This window comes from Protopterus annectens, chromosome 1.part0, assembly GCF_019279795.1.
Source record: "Protopterus annectens isolate FY-2018-M chromosome 1.part0, PAN1.0, whole genome shotgun sequence".
NCBI classification, from domain to species: domain Eukaryota; kingdom Metazoa; phylum Chordata; order Ceratodontiformes; family Protopteridae; genus Protopterus; species Protopterus annectens.
The window spans coordinates 1,849,365,528-1,849,389,025 of NC_056725.1; the positions used below are offsets into that span (position 1 = coordinate 1,849,365,528).

The 23,498-nt window shown below is 38.4% G+C and overlaps 1 protein-coding gene across 1 annotated transcript in view; it reads left to right on the plus strand.

Annotated features, from left to right (window-relative positions):
- Positions 1-17,900: 17,900 nt before the first annotated feature.
- The window catches only part of FYB1 (FYN binding protein 1), a 2,052,110-nt gene continuing 2,046,512 nt past the window's right edge, over positions 17,901-23,498 (plus strand). The window contains exon 1 of the mRNA XM_044069852.1: positions 17,901-17,969. Coding sequence (XP_043925787.1) covers positions 17,967-17,969 — 3 coding nt within the window. The 5' untranslated portion in view covers positions 17,901-17,966. The remainder of the gene's footprint in view (positions 17,970-23,498) is intronic.

The window sequence follows — 23,498 nt, forward strand, 5'->3', positions numbered from 1 at the left end:
GAGTCAAAGCCAGTTGTTAAAATGTTGTTTATCATTTTAAGATAGAGATTTATTTGAAGGTAAATGTCACTGGAATGTTACTGAGTAATTTCCTCCATCATTCTCAAGTCTAATTTACAAGTGTTTATTCAAGGAGATATGACCAAGTTTTACATCAGAAGGAGCACAACCTTTACTAAGTATTTTGTAAGGCCAGGAAAAAAAGAGGAAGGCTATGCAGCCTAGTGGGTGGGTGACTGCTGGTCCTCCCCCTTTAATGCTGTCTTCTTTCCTGGGTCATTTGGTCTGTTGGCAAGGCCTTGAATAAGTGGTGCTCCACAAGTCTGAAGTTGGCTGGAACATTTGATGGATTACATTCTGGTTGGATTAAATAGATGAGAGGGTGGTATGACTAGCAGCTAGCTGTCCTCTTTTGATGAAATTATATATAGTACATGGTGAAGTAGTTGATTAAACTTGGTTGTTGAATTGATACAAGCCAGTTATTGTTGACATTAATGAAAGTGGCTGCAAAGGCTGTTTTGTCTTAATGTATTTTTGGGGGATCCTGCTCATAGTCAAAACTTTGTAGTCACTACCTCATTCATGCAAATGGGGGCATTTTCATCTCTTCTCAAACCTATTATTAAATTTGCTTTGTCACTGAAAAGTTTTATGATTGCCTGTTTTAACTTTAGATTCATGTGGTCAAGGACTGCTAACACTTAGCCTGAATGATGAAACCAGGCACAGAACAAAAGACTTGAAAATGGCATAGCCTAGCTTTCCTTGCCATATACTGCAACCTTTTCTTAAACTGTCAATATTCTTTGTTAGCTCTACTTGAGTAAGGAAATTGTTTCAGCATTTTTAGTGAAATATATATCATAAATTATAGAAAATATAGATTTTTATGAAAAGAATAAGGTGAAAATTGTGGAAAACTGAGGAAAAATATTCTAGGCGCAATTTTGCATCGTCCTTGATCACGAGCCATCCTGGTGAAAATTTATGTATTGAAATGCTTCCAGTACTGAAGTTAAAACTCTGATCACTGTACAATAACAGTATCTGTACACTGTATACTTCTGTTCTCAATGGCATCATTCCATTATCTGCCATCTGCTGGTGCTTCTTAATTTTTGCGTCTCTATAATTAGGATGGAACTGAAAATGACTCATCATACACAATACATACTATCAAATACAAAAGACTTTGTGCAGTACTGTCACTTTCACTTACTCCTTGCAGGTATGTTTGTATTCCAGTCAGTCCATCATTTATTCACCCATTCTGTCATATTGCATTTAATGGCTGCAGTACTGCTGAGTGGTTAGGGTAAATCTGAGTCAGTATCTCAATTCCAAGAACATCCTTTACTGTGACACATTCTAAGGATAGGAGACTCTCAGCAAAGTCTCCATCTTATCTTGTCATTTGTGTACTCAGTTATCTTCAAGCACATGCCCAAAATAATAGTCTTCAGAAAATTCACACTTTTTTCTGGATGATTAAAGTCTGTACTGATTTAACCTGTTGAGGTTGTCTATATGACCTTTGCTACTTTTCTTTCTCAAGAGAATATATTTAGGCATCCCATATACTAGGAATTATTTGGAGTATCTTTCTGTTGCTAAAAGGCAAATTCTGCACTGAAACATAAAAAATATTAGGCTGCAACAATGGGTATACTAATGATTACAATTCTCTTCACGGATTCTTCAATTTCCATTTGTAAATATGACTGTGTGACATAAGTTTTTTGACCCAGTTCTCTCCCACCCAAAATGTGAAGGAAATAACAATATCTTAAGTGCTTGTAAACTGACAATGTTTTGTCATTAGCAGTGCCCGGTTTGAAATCTCTGCTAGAATGAATATCCCTGCCTGGTACTATGGGTTTAACCCATTCACTTCAATTCACATTGAGCAATATTCCTAATCTTTCCAACTTTTGCAGTTCAATTTTCACTTCTATTTAAATGCATGAGTAACTAACTTGCACATAGGGACTTTAGGGATAGTATTTGGTTCTACTTCAGTATTTGCCTTTATGCTCTTTCACTGTCGCCATTTCTTGGGCAAAATGCTTGTTTGACATCTGCCAAGTACCAGGACAACTTCTCATGACCTGCAGATTTGTTACTTCCTTGACTGTAGTCTGTAACTTCTTAAAGAGTACCAGTTCAATATGAATTTTTTATACTCATGCCCTACTGAGCAGTACACAAATGTTTGTATCATATATATATATATATATATATATATATATATATATATATATATATGGATTCCTATTACAAGAACAAAAGTTCAGTACTTCGAACTTGTAATAGGAAGCCTCACTTCTGCGAAAGTTCACTGTAACGAAAGTGAACTCTTGCGTAAGTGCACTTCACCGAAAACACCGCAGCACAGTGGAGGACATAAAAAACAAGCTATGTCATCCACTATGGTGCAATAATCACGGACCTTAGGGTTAGGGCACGGGTTAGGGTAAGGGAATAGTTAGTAAAGCTATCCCCTTACACTAACCCATGCCCTAACCCTAAGGTTCATGACTATCGCACCATAATGGAGGACATTGCTATGTCCTTCACTGTGCTGCAGTCGTCACGGACCTTAGGGTTATGGCATGAGTCATGTTAAGGGGATAGCCCTATGGGCTATCCCCTTACTATGACCCGTGCCCTAACCCTAAAGTCCATGAGTACTACATGGAACTTCAGTACAACACCCGTTCATTGTAATGAACTTCGCGTAAGTGCACTTTCGATTAAGTGCACTTTCACTGCAGTGAGCATTCCATGCACTATTTCAAATTAGTGAAAATTCAATCTAGTGTATGGAACCCATATATATATATATATATATATATATATATATATATATATATATGTATATATACAGAGAGAGAGAGAGAGAATCTGTACACACATACACACATGCACGACTGAATTTTTAAATATTATACAGGATATGCAGTTGGAACAAGGTCAGTATATGTGCACATTAGAGAATCTGCTCTTTACACTAATATACCGCATTGGGCTGGTTTGATGGCCTTAGAATATTGACTTAAACGCATTCCTTTATACAGCCCTAGATTCAACACCTTTCTTCTTTGCCTGTTTGAACATGTTTTGATGAAAAATGTTTTTATTTTAATGGTGAGTGTTACTTACAGCTCAAGGGTACAGTGATGAGCCCCCCCCCCCCATTTATGCAGATTTGTTCATGGGATATGTTGAAGAGTATATCATATATGATTGTAGTCATTATTTATTTTTAGACATTTGGAGCAGGTACCTGGATGACTGTTGTAGGTCTGGAAGTCAGATTTGAATTATATGTTGGAATTTGTGGAATATCTAAATTGGAATACATGAAAAAATCAAATTTACTGTGCAGCACAATCTCAGTAGTATTACATTCCTTGATTTAGATATTAAGGTACAAGGAGACATAACCTTGGAGAGCAGTGTCTGTCATAAATACCCATTATTTAACACCTTATTATGCCATGAGTTGCCATCCTGGGTATATCATTCGTAATATAACCAAATCACAGTTTTTAAAGATATGTAGAATTTGTTCATCTGATATAGAATTAGAGAAACAAAAGTCTAATTTGATCTATATATTTTGTATTAGGGGATATAAAAGAGGTGATGTTGTTAAGGCCTGTGACTCAATTAAACATCTGAGTTGAGCACAAGTTTTGTGTTATCAAGCTAATAAAGTTTCAGATAATACATTGAGATTAACCACCAGTTTTGAGTTGAATACTCCCCTTTTTAGGAACATTATTCAAAAGCATTGGAATATACTTTTGACAGACAACACATTAAATTAAATCATACCATCAAAATGTTTGTTCTCTTATCAAACAGGTAAAACTTTGAGTAACATATTGAATCATTACAAAAAGAAATCTTATGTATGTGGAGAACAGCAAACTACTTTAGGTGGGGAAATTCTTAAAGGATGTCAATCTTGTGCATGTTGTTCAATGTGTAAATTTGTGGTTAAGACTAAACAATTTACCACAAAAAATACCCCCAATTTTTTTGACATCAATGTTTTTGGTAATTGTAGCTCTGACTTGGTCACTTATCTCGCTATATGTACTTGCCCTGCGTTTTACATTGGATAGACATCACGTCCATTTAGGACCAGAATTTCAGAACATATGAGTGATGTAAAAAACAGGCATCTGTCCAATGCATTATTCGAGCACACTTTGAAACATTCCACTGCTAAATTTACATTTATCATTATTGATAAGGTTATAATAGGGCCAACAAATCAGGATGGCATGATATTGTAAATAAAAGTGAGAAAGCATGGATTATTAGGTTAGATGGACTATTTTCACCTGTTTTAAATGAACTTTTGTAGTCAGCCAGTCACTATGTGGCTAGTATTATTTAAACATGTGCTACAACGATGTGACTCTATAACACTGATGAAGGCAGTTCTTGCTGAAACCAGCCTGTTTGTCTTTTCATGAATGAAAAAGAATATGTATTAAATAAAAGTGTTTGCCACAAAGGAACCATGACCTTGCTGTGTGTTGGCTTATTTTGACTTTTGATTACATAAGGAAAGCCTATAGGTTCACAGTAACATCGGTGGCACACAGAAGAAGCTTTTTAGAGGATGTTAAAGTATTTCATCACCTGGAAATGACCACATACAGATGTAGTTACGTTTTTGTGGTAGTTGTTCCCTAAGTTCAGGAGATCACTATAACATGTGTAGGTTAAGTTTAGATGGATTCCTATATAAATGCACAACAACAGAGCATGCCATCTCTATAGTCATATACTTAATACTGCATGGATTTCGGTTTGAGATGTTGCCTTAAGTGGGCCAGAAGTTTTTGTAGTTGAATGTTTATCTGTATTTTGCATGAGCAGTATGTGAACATTTATTTAGATTTTAGTGAATACACTAAGGATGGAGATTTATGGGATTTTGTGCACCAGTGATTTAGGTAAACATAATAATTCATCAAAAATATACATAAGCTATTGATGATAGACTAATTGCGTAACTAAACATAAAATATCTGGATGCATATTTTTCTCACTTTTGACCTGGGATCTACTAGTAAGGCAAATATATAATAAGTGAAACCAAACAAACACCAGTCTTTTAATGTGAGTTTCAAAAAGAATTCAAATTAATAACCAAACACTCCTTTGAGGAACCACTGGAATCACAATTTATTTAGTACTTTCTTCTTTTATTGTCAAGACTTGCCAATAAAAGATGAAAGCACTAAATAAATTGTGGCTGTAGCCGTTCCTCAAAGGATATGATTATATCTTGGTAGATCATCATATCATTAAATTGAATGAAAAACAGTTGATGCAATATTGTGAACTACCACAATATCAAAAATGCACAAATTCAAACATACTAAAGGTCACAAAAAGAAAGCACATTATTTTTGTGATCTTTCTGCTAAAACTTCTCCATTCCACTAGCATCTAAGTGGTATTGTTACAGAAAGTTTTTTTTTTAAGTTAAGGTGTAGGGTTAAGATTAGGGGTAGGGTTAGCACATAGCACTAAGGTGGTCGGGAAGACTACTCAAATTCCCACTCCCCACTGTACCATGACCTCCCATTAAGTAATGCCAGCATTCTGTGATAATACGATTATTCAATTGATTCTGCCAGCATTATAGACATTCAATATTTCAAATATTAGACTATATGGAGTAATACCACACACATACAGACACACACACACACACACACACACACACACACACACACACACACACACACACACATAGATGTGTGTGTGTGTGTGTGTGTGTGTGTGTGTGTGTGTGTGTGTGTGTGTGTGTGTGTGTGTGTGTGTGAAGAAGAGAGAAAAAGATAAAAGAAACAAACTTTAAAGTTTCCTGTCAACAAGTATAGTTTTGAAAAGATACTACAATGCACTGAAAAACCCCTTAAGGACCAGGATTACACATCACGCCCTGAAGCTCTGAGGAAAACACCTTAATCACTCAGCTATCTTGCTGTACTTCCAACAGAGCATCATAATTTGCATAGGTTCATATTACATTTTCTAATGTTCAGCAAGTGAAGAAGATGAGCATGCAAATAAAAATGCACCATCTCAAATAGTTCAGCTTCAGATATAAAGGTAAGGCACAACAAATGAGAAAGGGTTATGGCACATTTCCAAACAGGCTGCAATCAGGTCACAAAAGCCTGCAGTATTTTAATTTATTGTCAAATGATAGCAAGAAACCTGGCAAAAATGAGGCAGTCAGCTTCAGTACCCAATAAAATTAACAATATTCAGATATCACGTCATCCAGATTATCTCTGCTGATTTTATTACTTAAAGTAATTTTCAGACTTTTTGAACATTGCAATCTGCCATTTATCTTGAGCTGGGGTAGTAAGTGAAATGATTCAAACTGAAAATACCAGTCACCGAAACACTTACTAAATATTATGCTGATAATAGAATGTATAAGAGCCATTTTGGCCCTTTTATTTATAAGCTGCATATGTGAACCTGCAGAAAGGGACAGCTGTGCAGGAATCATAATTCCCACTGTTATGTCAGAATTGCAAAAAAGTACATTGAAATACAAAATACTCCTTAAATCCATGATACTCTATTGTTTTCCTTTATTAATATTGCAGAGACAGCATACATTACCATTATCATATTAAAAAGAGAAACATTAGTTATGCCTGATGCTGTCTAGTGCCTTAACTTCAAATTCTACATCAGCATGGAGTTTATACCAGAGTTAAATCTTCAATGGATGAAGCAGTGTATTATGAGTACTCAGATGACCAGTAGCATCTTCGCATGTCCTGCATTTTTTGATCAGCTTCTAATATGCTTCTAATGTGCTTAATTTTGAGTAGTATGTCACAAACACTTGCAGAAAGCTTTGTTTTTAAATTAAAAATAACATGTCAAATACAAAGATTTTTTTCTGATTGTACTCATACAAGAAGCACTCATTATGTTGCAAAATAACTGAAAAAACATATCAACACAGTCTGCTTCAGAGACATAATTATCAACATCTCCATGACGCAGTCCGCATGAAAAGAAACATCATAATTCTGACCATATACAATAGAATACTATGTGTGGTATGGCTCTCTGTCAGAAATTTAAGATCTGATCCTGCTGTCCAAGTACTTTCAAATGTAAACTGTGAATAAAAAATACAAATTCCAAAAGTCTCATATTACACCTATAAAGAATTATTTTGCAGGGAGCTTTTTTATCATCCCTGTGTACATTAACTCCCAGATCATTCCACTTGGGAGACAGGAGGATATCATGAGGTAGCTCAGCCTCAGAGTTGGTCTACATTGTCACATATTCACTACTGCAGTTCTGAGGCCTGCAACCTCATCATTTTAAGAAATGCAAGAAACAGATGCAGACTATAAATGCCATCAACACAAAAAACAACTCACCAGTCTGATGGTACGGAGTGATAAATCTCTGACTGTGTCTCAGATCACCCATGTTTGACTAGCAGCACAGGTGCTGGTGGGAAAGGATAGGGCAGGATGGGATTGAATGGTTTATATCAGCACAGCCATTCTGGGGGAGAGAAGCATCTCAGCTCACTGTATAGGAGAAAACCGTAGGTATTCAATTGTATCACCAGTAAGCTTAGAGTTGCCATATTGCACAGCAGTGCATCTCTTAGCCAGTAGGTTGCACGATTGCAATGCAATGCATACACATCCTGAGAGCAGTTACAGTACAGCACGCAAGCTGCCATGAGGAAACAGTGTAGTATACAGGAAAAGGATCTATAAACTATCCAGCTTCATAATACCTGACTGTCACATCCACCAGGGAGCAAACAGGCTAAAAGGCTTTCATGATGATGAAAGAATAAATGGAGCAATTGGATGCATAAAGGGCAATCATTGGGCTAATTCTGTGGTTGAACTTCCAAAAAAAAAGAAAAACAATTCACGGTATTCCCACTCTAAAATATTTTTTTTATTAAAATTATTATACATTGCTATTTCTTATTTAAAAAAAAAAACACTAGAACAATATATTTTAAAAGGGTATAGTGACTGCACTTTACAGTTCTAGTTAAGCACAGAGCTTATACTAGAAATTTTTGAACAGCAGAAGCAATATAGTATGTGTAGTCAAATAATTACTACCAACTTCGTGTGGTGTGTGGTCTGCATTTTTTGACCAAGTACTGATGTGAGTGTTTTTCTAAAAACATGTAACACTTGACATGATAAAGTGAAACTGAATTGTGAAGAAGAAATGCAAAGTAAATTCACTTGATATGGCTAAAAGAGCACTATTCTGGTTTGTGTATTTTCAAATAATACATTATATCCACATTATTAAAAAAAATTAATAAATAATATTAATAAAGAATATCCATTTAAAGTCCAGTTACTTTTATTGCTGCTACTGTACATAACAATTTTTTATATGTAACGAAACTTTTCCTCACGACTGAAAACAGCAACAAAAAAGCATTGGTACCACAGTACATATGAGGCAGACTTCGTCTCAAGTGTCACAATATTTATTAACAAACAATCCTTGTTAAAAGAGGTTTAAAACAAATAGACGTGAAACACCTTTGGTGTTTTTCATTCGAAACAGTGCCCAAACTTCTTCAGACAAACAAACACTGACACTTCCAAAATACATATTTAAAATAGTTCGTAATAACGTCATTACGTTATTCAATCAATTAAATGAATCCGCTAACTGTTAAAGGTGTAATGTCTAATTCTTGTATACAACATGTTCAATATTACACCAAATTTATTGTAAAACCTGTTCATGTCCACTTTTTGTATATAAAATCATTAAGAATCATTAAAAACTTGATATTCTCTTTAAGTAATTTACCCCTTCTGACTGGTGGATGTAAACACATCTCGTATGTCCAAAATGTATTAATGTAAATGTATCACTACTTTAATTAAAAATGGAACTAAAATCAAGTTTTTAATGATTCTTAATGATTTTATATACAAAAAGTGGACATGAACAGGTTTTACAATAAATTTGGTGTAATATTAAACATGTATACAAGAATTAGACATTACACCTTTAACAGTTAGCGGATTCATTTAATTGATTGAATAACGTAATAACGTTATTACGAACTATTTTAAATATGTATTTTGGAAGTGTCAGTGTTTGTTTGTCTGAAGAAGTTCGGGCACTGTTTCGAACGAAAAACACCAAAGGTGTTTCACGTCTATTTGTTTTAAACCTCTTTTAACAAGGATTGTTCGTTAATAAATATTGTGACACTTGAGATGAAGTCTGCCTCATATGTACTGTGGTACCAACAATTTTTTATATGTGTTAAGATTTTTTTTCTGTTTGGTTCCTTGCAGCTTAGTTGAACATTTAACATGTCCAGGAGCTCCTCTTCAATCCAGTGCACCACCCTCTCCTTGTCATTTGTTTAACTTATGCCTTCTGACCAGGATCTCTATGAATGAGGGAAACTTTGATTGTAAGTAGGCTGGACCTAAAAGAACAGAGAAGACATCAGGGTGCCCCAATACAACATCATCCTGACTATGACAAATGGAAACACTGTCAACCCAGTTTGCTGGAATTTTTTAAATAATTATATGTCATTTGTGAATATTAATATGATTTATGTAGAAGTGCGACAGCAGGAGATATTGCCAGACCAACTGTCTGAAATTTTGTAAACGGTTATGTGTCATTTGTGAATGCCAACATGCTTCGTGTAAGATACTTGTGTTACAGATGTATTAGAACTGTATGTCATATTGTGCAGACATGTATGCTGAAGAGATATTCTGTAAAGCAGAGCAGAAATTTATATACACTATTGTAACTGTTTAGATGCATATATTTTAACAACAATGGAAACTGAAACACAAGAAGTTAACTTCAGAAGAATATCTGAAAAATTACTTTATAACCATGTAATAAATGGATGTTGTCTTTCAGTCTCAGTTAACAGGAGACAGAATGTCTGTACTAGAGACATTTTTTGTATTGTCTTTAAATGTGGAGGAATGTAAATTATTTTATGACTTCCACCATTAACCAAAAGATCTGAGGGACATGTATTTTGACAGAGAGATGCAAAATGCTATCAGCTGTAGTGGGTGTTTTTACCTGAGATAGTCAAATGACAAGAAGTGATGTCATGCTGCAAGCTATCTCAGCAGTAATATGTGAAATATTAACTTAAAAACTCTGAAAGTGAGATAGCGTTCTATATTTTGTCTTTGACCTGACAAGAAGACCCATTTACCACACACTTGCCTTGCCTTGTAAGTAAGTAGGGTATAGTAAGTCTCTTAGATTTAGACAGGAATATAGCGAAGTATAGCTTAGATGTTTTCTTTATTTATTTGAGACTGCCCTGCAATGTTGTTTTAAATATTTCCTGTGATTTTGAACTCTGATGTAACTGTGATTATTTACTGAGCATTTTCTTGTTCTTTTATAATTAAATATATTTAAACCTATCACTGTGGTTGATATTTGTGACACATATCTAAGTTCTGAGAGTACTTACATATTTATTTGGTGATACTGTGGGCCACTCCTAATAGCCTTGTTCTTTGTCAAACTACTATTTGGATTAATAGTAACATTACACAGTAAGATTGGACATCCTTTGTTAAGGACCTTAAAGTAGCTGATAAGTACATGGCTGGTGGCAGTAAAAACTACCTTATAGTCAGGGCAGAAGGGTGTATAGCTAGTAAACCTGTGCCAACCTTTCCCAGGTGTGTGTGTGTGTGTGTGTGTGTGTGTGTGTGTGTGTATGTGTCTGTGTGTGTGTGTGTGTGTGTGTGTGTGTGTGTGTGTGTGTGTGTGTCAGCTACTTGGTCAGGGACACAAAGAACTGGTTGGACAGAGAGGGTGCTGGAGGACTTGGCTTGGCCAGTCAGCTGGGATATCAACTCTATAGCTGTGCTACTGGGGTGTCTAATCGGGGATCTGAAAAAAGAGGGAGAAACCAGCCCCAAACTGACTGTGGTCTCTGTGTGCTCTTAAGGGAAACTGCATTTGATGCAGAGAGCTGCTTCTGGAAATACTGGGTGTGTACTTGTCATCCTCCCAATGTACGTCCCCCACTTGTGTTAGTGGTGAGGATTGTGACTCCTTGATTACTGGGCCAGTGGTGGGACATCACATATATTGTTGAGCAGTGGTGTGATATCCACATCACATATATTGGTTGGCAGTGGTGGGATATCCACACATTAGTATTCAGTGGTGTGAATATTGAACTCCTGTAGCCTGTAAACAGTGGTCACTAAGGAAGGTGTTTGTACTCTCAATCAGCCACATGGTGAACATTCAGAGATTCATATCACAATATATATATTTTTTTGTTAGCTTAGTTAGTCAGGGAGAGCAGGCAAGGATGTCAGCAGAAGAGTATGGCAAGTGGAAAAGGAGCCAGTTGGCTGAGATGTGCCAGGCTAAAGAACTGGTGCATGCCAACCTGACTAAGGCAGAAATTATTGTAGCTTGGGCACAGCTGAATCACAGACCAGGAGTCCAGAGGACAATCAGACTGGCCTTCGGGAGGCACAACTCTCAGAAAATGTACAGTTCAGCCTTTCCACAGAGGACTTAAAAATCCATCTGGAGTTAAAGAGACTTGAACTGGAGGCCAAACGTTTGGAAACAGAATCAGCAGAGAGACTGTGGCAGGAGAAACAAATGGAATTAGAAGCAGCAAAGAGACTGGGATGTCTGGAAGCTGAAGAGAATGAGAGGCAGAGGCAACATGACAAGTAGATGCTGACTCTTTGCCAGAGTCATGGAGGTAATGGGGAAGGGAGTAACCAAACCCCAAAAGCAACAAAGGTCAATAAATTTCTTCCACAATTTACAGTGGGTGATAATTTTGACAGTTTTATTCATATGTTTGAAAGGGTATGCAAAAGTATAATGTTGACCAATGGCTCTGGGTACGGTTCCTGTCCCCCTTACTCCATGGTAAAGCTGTAACTGCTATTTCTAAATTGTCTGGTACTGATTGCTTAAACTATAATACTGTTAATACTGTTATAATACTGTTTAAAATTGTCTGTGTTTTAAGTTAATACCTGAAGCTTGCAGGAAAAAGGTTTGTGAGCACAGACCCAATGCAGATAGGTGAGTGGGTGTTAAGTCACCATTTTTGAAGGGCTGGCAGACCTTTTGGTGAGGGAACAAGCCCTTAGCACTTTCCTGAGGACATGAGAATCTGGTTAGCTGATAGGCAATGCAATACTGCAAATGAGTTGGGGAAAAAGGGAGACCTATTCCTAGCAAGCAGTGCATCACTGCACAGGAAAGGGATACCAGTGCTGCTCATGGGTCTAAAAGAACCCATGGTGGGAAGCCTAGACTGCCCCAATTGAGTTTTCCAGTAGCAGGGGTAGCCACTAGTTCAGGTACACAGCCAGGACTAAGGGTTAAATGTTTTAAATGCGACCAGTGGGGCCATGTAGCATATAGATGTCCATGAAGGCAAAGTGGGGAACAAAAGGTTGAGTCAGTAAGTGGGAATGACAAAATGCCAGCAGTAAGTTGTCTGGAGACAACAAGAGTCCCTAACTACCACAAAAGGTTATAGCCTATCTTAATATATGGAAAGGAGACCACTGCTAAGAGAGACACAGCCTCTGACTTAACCATTGTGAAGCCTGCAATGGTTAAAGAGGAGCACTACTTGCTTGGGCAGTCTACTCCAGTCAGAGCTTTAGGAGTGACCCCATTCCAAATACCTTTAGCTAGGGTTCACCTTGACTAGGAGGGTGGAAAAGGAAGCAAGCAACTAGATGTGTTTGAGGATATCCCTGCAGATGTCCTGATAGAGAATGATTTTGATAATGCAGTATCTTGTATGCATACAGTGACATGCAGTGAGGTTTGGAAACAGGCATGTTGGTCTGGTAGCCCGAGGGTACCTAGACAGAATGCACATTTGAAGCCAGGACTGGTTAATTCAGGGAGGGACCTACCCTGTAGCAGTGAGACTGAAGGTGAGCCACAGCTGCATGTGGGTACTGATGTTCCAGTCCCTTGGACAGAGTGACTGCAAGGGCAGAGGTGAGTAGTAGTACCCAGGCTGACAGTGAGGCATGACTGTCAGAGAATACCAGATTTCTTGTGGAAGGGGAGCTGGGAAGGGTTACAAAGAGAGAGAGTTGAGAAAGACTCAGCTCTCAGACACTACATTACAAGGCCTGAGGGAGGTAGCTAGTGAGGCAACTGATTTTCAAGGGAAGGGGGAATCTGTATAATGGGATAAAGGGTTACTGTATAGAGAGTGGACCCCTGAAGGCAGGCTAGAGACGGAGAGAATACAGCAGTTGGTAGTGCCCAGAGCCTACCATCTGGCACTTCTAGCCATAGTTCATGATATTCCCTTTGCAGGTCATATGGGCATAAAGCATACCAAGAGACATACTATGCATAACTTTTATTGGCCTGGGATTTCCAGAGATGTAACAGGGTACTGCAGGACCTGTGAGCAGTGCCAAAAGGTAGGCAAGGCAGGAGACAAGGTCAAGGCTCCTTTGATGCCTTTGCCTTTGATTGACGAGCAGTTTCAGAGGGTAGCTATGAATACTGTGAGGGCTCTGAGTACTCCATGTTCCACAGGGAGAAGTATATCCTAGTGGTAGTAGATTATACTACCAAATATCCTGATGCAGTGGCCCTATCCTCCATTGAGGCAGAAAAGGTGGCAAATGCTTTGTTAGAGATTTTCAACAGGGAAGGTTTCCCAAAAGAAATACTGACTGACAGAGGTGCCAATTTCACATCACACCTGCTGGCTTGTCTGTGGGAGCACTGTGGGCTTAAGCACCTAAAAACCACCCTTACCATCCCCAGACTAATGGTCTTGTTGAGGGGTTAAACTCTACACTCAAGACCATGCTATAGGCATTTTAAGACCAGTTTAAGAAGGAGTGGGGAAAAACATTTGCTCCGTTTGGTGTTTGCTTACAGGGAGGTGCCCCAGAAATCCACAGGTTTTTCACTCTTTCAGTTGCTATATGGGCAGAGGGTGAGGGGACCTCTAGATTTAATTTGTGATGAGTGGGAGGCTTAGCGTAAATCCCAGAAGGAGTCTGTTGTGGCATATGTCCTACACTTCAGGACAAGGCTCAGGGAACTCATGGGTTTGGCCCAGGAGAACCTGGCAGAAACCCAACAGCAGAAAAAGGTCTGGTATGACAGGAATGCTCGAGCTAGAGAGTATGCTGTAGGGCAGCAAGTAATGGTTCTCATGTCTATCAGACATAACAAGCTGCAGGCAGCTTGGGAGGAACCCTTCAAGGTGGTAAGGAAGGTTAGTGATGTTAACTACATGGAAGAACTGCTAGGCAGGAGGCAGGGGCACAAGCAGTACCATGTTAACATGATGAAACCTTACCATGACAGGGAGGCCCTGGTGCTAAGTATTTGCAGTAGAAGGAATGAAGAGTCTGTGGGGTATCTATGCTTACAGGCAGCCAGCCAACAAAATCCCAAATTATTATGGTGGAGCTTAGGATTGCAGGCATAAAATATGACAGTACAGCACTGTACTGGGGTCAGTAATGTCAAGGCAACTGGAATCTCAAGACATGAAATGGGGTAAGGTATTCCTAGATAGGCTCAACTCTCTCAAGCAGTGTTTCTCAAGGGTCACTTGAAAAACTAGCTTGAGCCTTTTGGGGGGGGGGGTGACGAATGGAAATACTGCCAGCCCAGCTAGCTGGAATTGTATAAATAATTATATGTCATTTGTGAATATACATATGATATATATAGAATTGTGACAAAAAGAGATATTGCCAGCCCAGCTGTCTGGAATTTTGTAAATGGCTATGTGTCATTTGTGAATGTCAACATGGTTCATGCAAGATACTTGTGTTACAAATGTATTAGAACTGTATGTCATATTGTACAGACGTATGCTGAAGAGATATTTTGTAAAGTACTGAGTAGAAATGTATATGCGCTATTGTAACTGTTTAGATGTATAAATTGTAACAACAATGAAAACTGAAACACAACAAGTTTACTTCAGAATAATAGTTGAAACCTTAAATTACTGTATAACCACATCATAAAAGGATGCTATATTTCAGTTTCAGTCAACAGGAGACAGAATATTTGTACTAGAGAAGTTTTTTGTACTATCTTTAAATGTGGAGAAATGTAAATTATTTTACAACTTACACCATTTGCCAAATGATCTGGGGTCTATGTAATTTGACAGACAGAGCGATATGCAAAATACTACCAGCTGCAGTGGGGGGTTTTACCTGGGATAGTCAGAAGACAAGAAGTGATGTCATGCTGCAAGCTACCCCAGCAGTAATATTTGAAATATTAATTTAAGAACTCTCTGAGAGAGAGCTAGCTTTCTGCATTTTGTTTATGATCTGACAAGAAAACCCATTTACCACACACTTGCATTGCTCTGTAAGTAAGTTAATTGAAGTATAGTAATTCTCCAAGATTCAGACAGAAATATAGTGAAGTATAGCTTAGATGTTTTCTTTATTTATTTGAGACTGTCTTCTAATGTTGCATTAAATATTTCTTGTGATTTTGAACTCTGATATAACTGTGATTATTTACTGAGTATTTTCTTGTTCTTTTATTCTTTATAATTAAATATATTTAAACCTATCATTGTGGCTGATATTTATGAGACATATTTAAGTTCTGAGAGTACTTACATATTTATTTTGTGACAGCGTGGGCCAGTCCTAATAGCCTTGCTCTTGGTCAAACTGCCATTTGGATTAATAGTAAGATTACACAGTAAGACTGGACACCTTTTGTTAAATGCCTTAAAGTAGCTGATAAAGACATGGCTGGTGACAGTAAAAGCCGGCTTATAGTCAGGGCAGAAGGGGGCATAGCTACTAAACCTATGTCAGCCTTTCCCAGGTTGTGTGTGTGTGTGTGTGTGTGTGTGTGTGTGTGTGTGTGTGTGTGTGTGTGTGTGTGTGTGTGTATATAAATCAAACCTCAAAGTGTGTGTGTGTGTGTGTGTGTGTGTGTGTGTGTGTGTGTGTGTGTGTGTGTGTGTGTGTGTGTGTGTGTGTGTGTGTCAGCTACCTGGGCAGGGACACGAAGCACTGATTGGACAGAAAGGGTGCTGGAGGTCTTGGCTTGGCCACTCAGCTGGGATCTCAGCCCTACAGCTGTGCCAGTGGGGAGCCTTATTGGGGATCTGCAGAAAGAGGGAAAAACCAGCCCCAGACTGATTGTGGTCTCTGTGCGCTCTTCAGGGGAATTGCACTTGATGCAGAGAGCTGCATCTGGAAATATTGTGTATGTACTTGTCATCCTCCCAATGTACATCCCTCACTGTTGTCAGTGGTGAGGATTGAGGCTCCTTGATTACTGGGCCAGTGGTGGGGTGTCACACTGACATTGCCAAAGGAACGTTTGGAGTGCCATGAGAAAGAAACCCTAACTGAGTGTAACTTACTGATGTCACACACATCACCAGTTGTAGCATCATCTAGATAAAGACACCACCCCCGCTCAGAGCTGAGCTAATGCCAGTCTTCTGAGTAATCTCAGCCCATCATCTTGACCACTGTGAAGCGTCCTTAGACAATGGCAGAAACCCTGACCCTCCCTCCATTCTGGAATGGCTGAGGTGACAACTGCTGCTTATTCCCACCTCACCCCCAACCACCACCTGTTTCCTCCTGTACCTGAACTCAGGTAATCTCAAAGTCTGCACCACTAAGCCAGGTTAGGTGTGTTAGGATTTTTTTATGTGGACAGGTTTTAGTATGAAGAAGAATGTGTGTGAGGCAGAATTGTGTACTGAACTGTATGCAGAGTATTTTACAACATTTTATTTGTATTTTGCTATTCTTCTCCTTACAAATGTATTACACATCACTCAGGTTTAATACAGTTATCTACAGGGACAACTTCTCTATCCAAATATCTGTCTTATGCAGTTAAATGAACAACTGTTGCTCTGGGATTTTCAGCTAAACTATATGACGAGTATAGGAACTATTTAACGTAAATGCAGAAAAAAACTATGCCAACATTTTTATGACAAAATAATTAAACCCCTGATTGCGGGTATTGCTAAGAAATACCAGGCATTTTACTGTTATTTACACTCCTGCTGCAGAACTGGGCCTCAGAATACCTTTAGGCTGTCTGAATTTGCCCAGATATCCCTACCTATCAGCTATTATTATTCAATGAGAATTTCAGAAAAGCTGTTGACTTTAATATCAACTATAAATGTATGCATCTCTGGGAACTCCCTACCCATGTTTATGCGCACTATATTATTCAAGAAAATTCCAAAGACTATAACAGTGTCATTGTAGTTTGAGCTTCCCTAATTTGACTTGCCCTCAGTCTGATTTAATTGTGTAGAAGTGCTTGCCTACATCAAGTTATTAGGGAGAATGGACTGTTAAGTGCATTATTCATATATGAAAAAAAAGACAACTTTGTGCACAGAGACACTTTGGGACTACAATTCAAAATAACCATTCTTATTTTACCAAAGGCAGACTATTTGAGGAAAACAAAACGGAACTTATTTAAGGATGTAATGCAAAGTGAAGAATATTGAAATAGAAACATGAGTCTGCTTTGTCTCTCCACCCATGTTGCACAATGAAAGAGCAGTAGTAAGTCTACAACCTCTACATGATCTTTGAATTATTCTGACACTGAGTGTTTTCATGTCATAAACTCTTTACAATACATTATAGTAGAAAGACTCTTTTTTTTCTTGTGGCCTTGGTTAACACACTGCATGCAAAAACAGAGATCAATATGATGATATGGCTATGGCTTCCTGCCCTGCGCTTAAAAGACAAGAACTACTGTCAGAAAAAAAGGAAGTGAAAACTGTTGGAGAGACAGTCCCATATGACACAACATCTCAGGATAGGAAAGGCATATGAAACAGAGTACGAACACGCCAGAACATGGTAAGTACAGCACTTTTGGGAATTAATAATTAGCAATTAGTAACTGACTGAATACTCTAAGGTGAGGAGATTCACATTTTCTTTAGCATGTAATTAAGCACGTGAAGACAGTCTTAATAACCATGCCCATTATGAGCTAAAAATGTATGCTGGGAGTCTAGTGTACTAATGATGCAAATAACTGGCAGGCAGATATTGGAACAACTTATTAGCAGTACACAAGGAGGGCAGAAGCATCTGTAAGTGTGCTGTCTGTTGGAAGATTGCATGGATAATTCTGGCAATTTTGAAAGACACAGCCATGAAATGTACATGAATTATTTCTGTAAAGTAAAGGTGAGGTGTAAACAGAATTTGCAAAATATTTGCTCTTTGCCTTTAAACTAAAGCTAAACATAGTCAAGGTGAAACACCCAGGCTCATTTTAGTAATATGCTTTTTTTCTGAGAAACGTTAAAAAGTTATCAGTTTTTATCACATTTCAGACATTCCTGTCATCTCTGTGGTATGCATTTGAATAATTTTAACTGAGAAAAATAGTGTGAAATCTTACACTGTGTGCATAAGGCATTCTTTCTTTCTCGTTTAGTGAATGATTTTCTTGAATTAATATTGTTTAATGGAGTGAAATTCAAGATTTCAGACTCTCATTACAGCACAGTAAAACAGTGCATATAAAGCAGGGTGACATTTCTGCACGGCCAAAGATAAAGCTGCAGCATATCATTTGCTCTGGTCTACCAGCTACAGCACATATGCTTATAATAAGAACTGGCCATTTATGCCGAGGAAATGAATGTGGAATACAATGCAGAAGTCTAAAGTCGTTATTTCAAGTATTTCTCATTTTTTTTTTTTTTTTTTTAATCTAAATGCTCCCAGAAACATTCTTATTGTTGCATATATATGTATGTAGTTCTACTATTTTATCACAGAAAAGCTTGAATGCTATATGTATATATATATATATATATATATATATATATATATATATATATATATATATATATGTGTGTGTGTGTGTGTTAGGTTTATTATAATTTTAGGGTATTACTGCTGAAAATAATGTGCTGAGATGCTAATGACTGCAACATTAATGAGCTAGAAAATGCAGACTAATAGTACTATAGGTGGTACAAAAGGGAGAACAACTGCATTTACAGGTGACAGGCAGGGTCATTATGTTAACTTCTAATCCTGTCCTTTTATGGAAAGGGCTTATCCCATTTGCCATATATGCACAATGACAGGGGATATATAATGGTTTTTACAATGAGGTACCAAATGCTAGTAAACCAGAAAAATAAGAAAGAACTTTTCTATGAACAAAGCCGTGCATAAAACATGGCTGAGCTAATGCTTTTGGAATTCTGAATCATTCCAGTTAGCCTCACGTCTCTTTATTACCGTAAGGAATTTTTTTTTTTTTTTGCACTTGCTGTTTACTAGCTAAACATAATAGCATTTAATGTGACACTACTTTCCAGAGCAGTGAACTTTGTAGAGAAGATATCCTGGTACTGCAGTGCGCAGGAAAAAGCAGCTCCCTCCAAAACACACCCAGTATGCAATGGCACACATGTATACACCACACACATGCACACACACACACACAAAAACACTTATTAGAGACTTAGCTGAAATATCATTGTGTACAAATATAGAAACATTGGAGATCAAAGCAGGCACATTGAAATACACTTACTGAAAAACTCAATAAATCAAAACAACAAATAACTGAATGAAAACAAATAGCTTCACCTTGAAATGGAAAGCAAAACCCTATCATTAATCAGACATGCTTTGTCTGAATTAATTAATGTTATGGAAATGAGATTTCCTAATGTAAGGTGCAAAGGTTCAGTTGCTGGCAGAGACAGGGATATGGTAAGGCTGTTTATACAGTAAGGTAGTGTAGGAGGCCTTCACTCCCCTGTACCTCCTTACTAATATATGCCTTACCTTAGAGAAAATTTGTTAAGAAACACTATCACTACACAAGATGCTCAGACAGATAGTACATGCAAAAGCAGACATGCAGAACACTAAATCTATCACCTCCCTTCACCCTTAGTCTGTCCCTAAACTTAACCCACAAATACATTCACACACACTTCCCCTCCTAATGCTGAAATGTTTGGTATATCTGAAAGTTTGGCATTAAAAACCGAAACCCATACGTACCTTTACTTAACGCACATAAGTCTTCATCATTTTGACATCTGCAGCACTTGGCAAAGAGTGTTTTCAATGAAATTCTGAAGCACTGTGTTTACAAATTGATGACTCACCAGAGTGGCATGCACCTACGGGTATGTGTGCATATATATATATATATATATATATATATATATATATATATATATATACACACACATATATATATATATATATATATATATATATATATATATATGTTTTGCCAGAGATGGCCTGCACCTGTCGCTCTTGGGATTCTGGATATTGGCTAAGGCTCTTGCCACCCCTATAGTGCCTTTTTTAGGCAAGATTCAAATGACAAATTCACCACCGTAACAGGTACAAGCAAGCAAAATATGAGGGTAATGCTACTTAATGCTAGAAGTCTAAACCTCAAAATGCACTCACTCGAGGCACTCCTTAAAATGGAGAACATCAACATCTGTGCAGTGACAGAGACCTGGTTCAAGGTCAGAGACCACCCCTGCATTACCAAGCTATAATTCATACCACACCTTTTGGCCACTTAACCTGGACTGAAGCACTAAAGGCAGAGGCGTGTCCATATTCATTAAGGATATCAACACCTCCAGGCTAGTTGCTCAGCATAATGAATCTGCGATTATCCAAGTGCAACTAACTCTGGGCAAGACCGCGATCCACATTGTAGCCTGCTACAAATCCCCCACCATACCCCAGGATTCCCACTCCTCATTTCTTGATACACTGGTAAATATTAAGGTACAACCTAACACCCTAATAATGGCCAATTTCAACTACCCCACTATTAACTGGGAAAACTACTCATGTACCAACTCTTGTGGTCAATGTTTTCTGGAATTCATAAATTCCAATGTCTTGGATCAACTTATCCACACCCCCACCAGGGGCAGTAATATCCTAGACTTGGTCATTACCAACATAGGTAACTGGTGTTCCACACCAGAGGTCAATTCCTCGTTGGTCAGATCTGACCACAAGCAAATCATCATAGACATCCGCATCCCACCCCCACCCCAATTAGGGAAACCACCATAAAAAATTTCTCCAAAGCCAACTTCACGCTTCTTAAGACAGAAGTGGCAAACTTCACGACACCCATGCTGAAGGAAAATAGAGGTATGACTGCTGAATCCTCTACAATTGCATTTTATAAGCACTTACATGAGTGCATGGATCGTGCAATCCCTAGCAGAACCAAAATGCTATCCTCCAAAAAAAGGAAGCCAATCTGGTGGTCCCCTGCTATAAACAAACTCTACAACAGAAGAAAGAAACTGTTGCAAAAAAAGAGTAAAATCCCGTGATTGGAGGAACTCCGTGGTCAGCCTCAGTAAGAAGCTGAGATCACTCATAAAATCCTCCAAAGCTAGTTATGAAAACAAAATTGCCACTGATTCTAAAGACAACCACAAAGCATTCTATAGCTATGTCAAAAGCCTCAATGGCAACACTCAGATCTGCTCTGAGTTACAGCACAATGGCACTAAATATACAGAACCAACGGATATTGCCAACATCCTGGCAGATAGGTTCAGTGCTAACTTTACCTCTCTCTCATCCCCTTAAGGGCCCATCTCTATACCGGAAGAACGCAAAGTTCCTGTAATCACAGCTGCAGAGGTAAAAAACACACTCTCCAAAGCCAAGAACACAGCATCCATGGGACCTGACAACATCCCAGGCTGTGTTCTACATGAACTACAGAATGAATTGGCACCCCACCTAAGTACCATGTTCAATCATAGCCTCACCTCAGGCTTTGTGCCCAATGAATGGCGCACAGCAACGGTAATCCCACTCCACAAAGGGGGAGCCACCATGACCCCCGGGAACTACCGCCCCATTAGCCTGACAAGCCTGGTCTGCAAGGCTATGGAACATATAGTCATGGAACTTATAAACAATGACATTGATAATCTCCAAACTCGACCCTACCCAGTTCGAGTTTGTAAAAGGCAGATCATGTCTCCTAAACCTGATAGACTTCTTTGAAGCGGTCACCAAGGCCATAGATGAGGGTAAGGTGGTTCACACAGCCTATCTAGATCTCGCCAAGGCTTTCGACACCATCCCCCACTCTGAAATTATAGATAAACTCACTAAACTAGGTATAAATGCCTATGTCACAAGATGGGTTGCCAACTGGCTTACTGACAGAACCCACACTGTGAAAGTAGCAGACTCTAAATCCAACTTCAGACCAGTGACAAATGGAGTACCACAGGGTTCAGTCCTAGGTCCTCTCCTGTTTGGTATCTACTTCTCTTAAGTACAGGCTAACACAGAAGGTCTTTGGCTAACAAAGTTCGCAGATGACTGCAAACTAGGAGCCATAATCAAAACTCCTAACGATGTGGACATCCTACAAAAGGGCCTCACTGAGACAGATGCCTGGTGTCAAAGCCATGGCCTCAAGCTCAATGCCAAAAAGTGCATTGTCATCCCTTTTGCTACAAACTCTGTACCCATGAACTACCACATAGGAGGTAGTCTACTTAACACCGAAAGTCTGATGAGATACCTTGGGACACAGATGGACAGTAGTCTCACCTTTGATAATCACATCGCCACAGTAGTCAGGAAATCCTTCTACGTGGCACACCTCATCACAAAAGGTTTCTCATCCAGGAAAAAAGAGGTCATTGTTCCTCTCTACTCATCACTCATTAGACCCATTATATAGTACAACACCCCTTTTGGTATGTACTTCACAAGACATCTACAACAACTGGAAAGGCCACAGAAATACCTCACAAAGAGGATTACCAGCCTCAAACAGCTGCCTTACGCAAACCGTCTCAAAAAACTCCAGCTTTATTCTGTGGCATATCGCCTACTCAGAGGCGATCTCTGCCTAACATACAAAGCTATGTCAAACCCAGAGCTGTTGGACATGCTCCACATAAAGAAATTCCAATCCCTCCGAGTTACACACTCTAGGAACCTAAATCTTGTCACCACAATAAACAGCACATGCTGGAGGGATAGATTCCTGTCCCAGAGACTTCCCATACTCTGGAACAAACTACCTATCTATATCAAACAAAGCTCCTTATTAGCACTTTTCAAGAAAAATCTTGTTGACTGGATGGGAGATAGGAAATTCACCCCGGGGATCACTTCTGTGGCTCTGCTTGACAGTAGCACAGGAAAATAATTTTCTTGGTGGCAAAAGCCAGGGTACTGTTTGGCTAGGCTTATATAGGCCCTAGGGCCAATAGCCTAATACCTACCTATGAACCTATGAACCTATATATATATATATATATATATATATATATATATATATATATATATATATATATATATATATATATATATATGGGT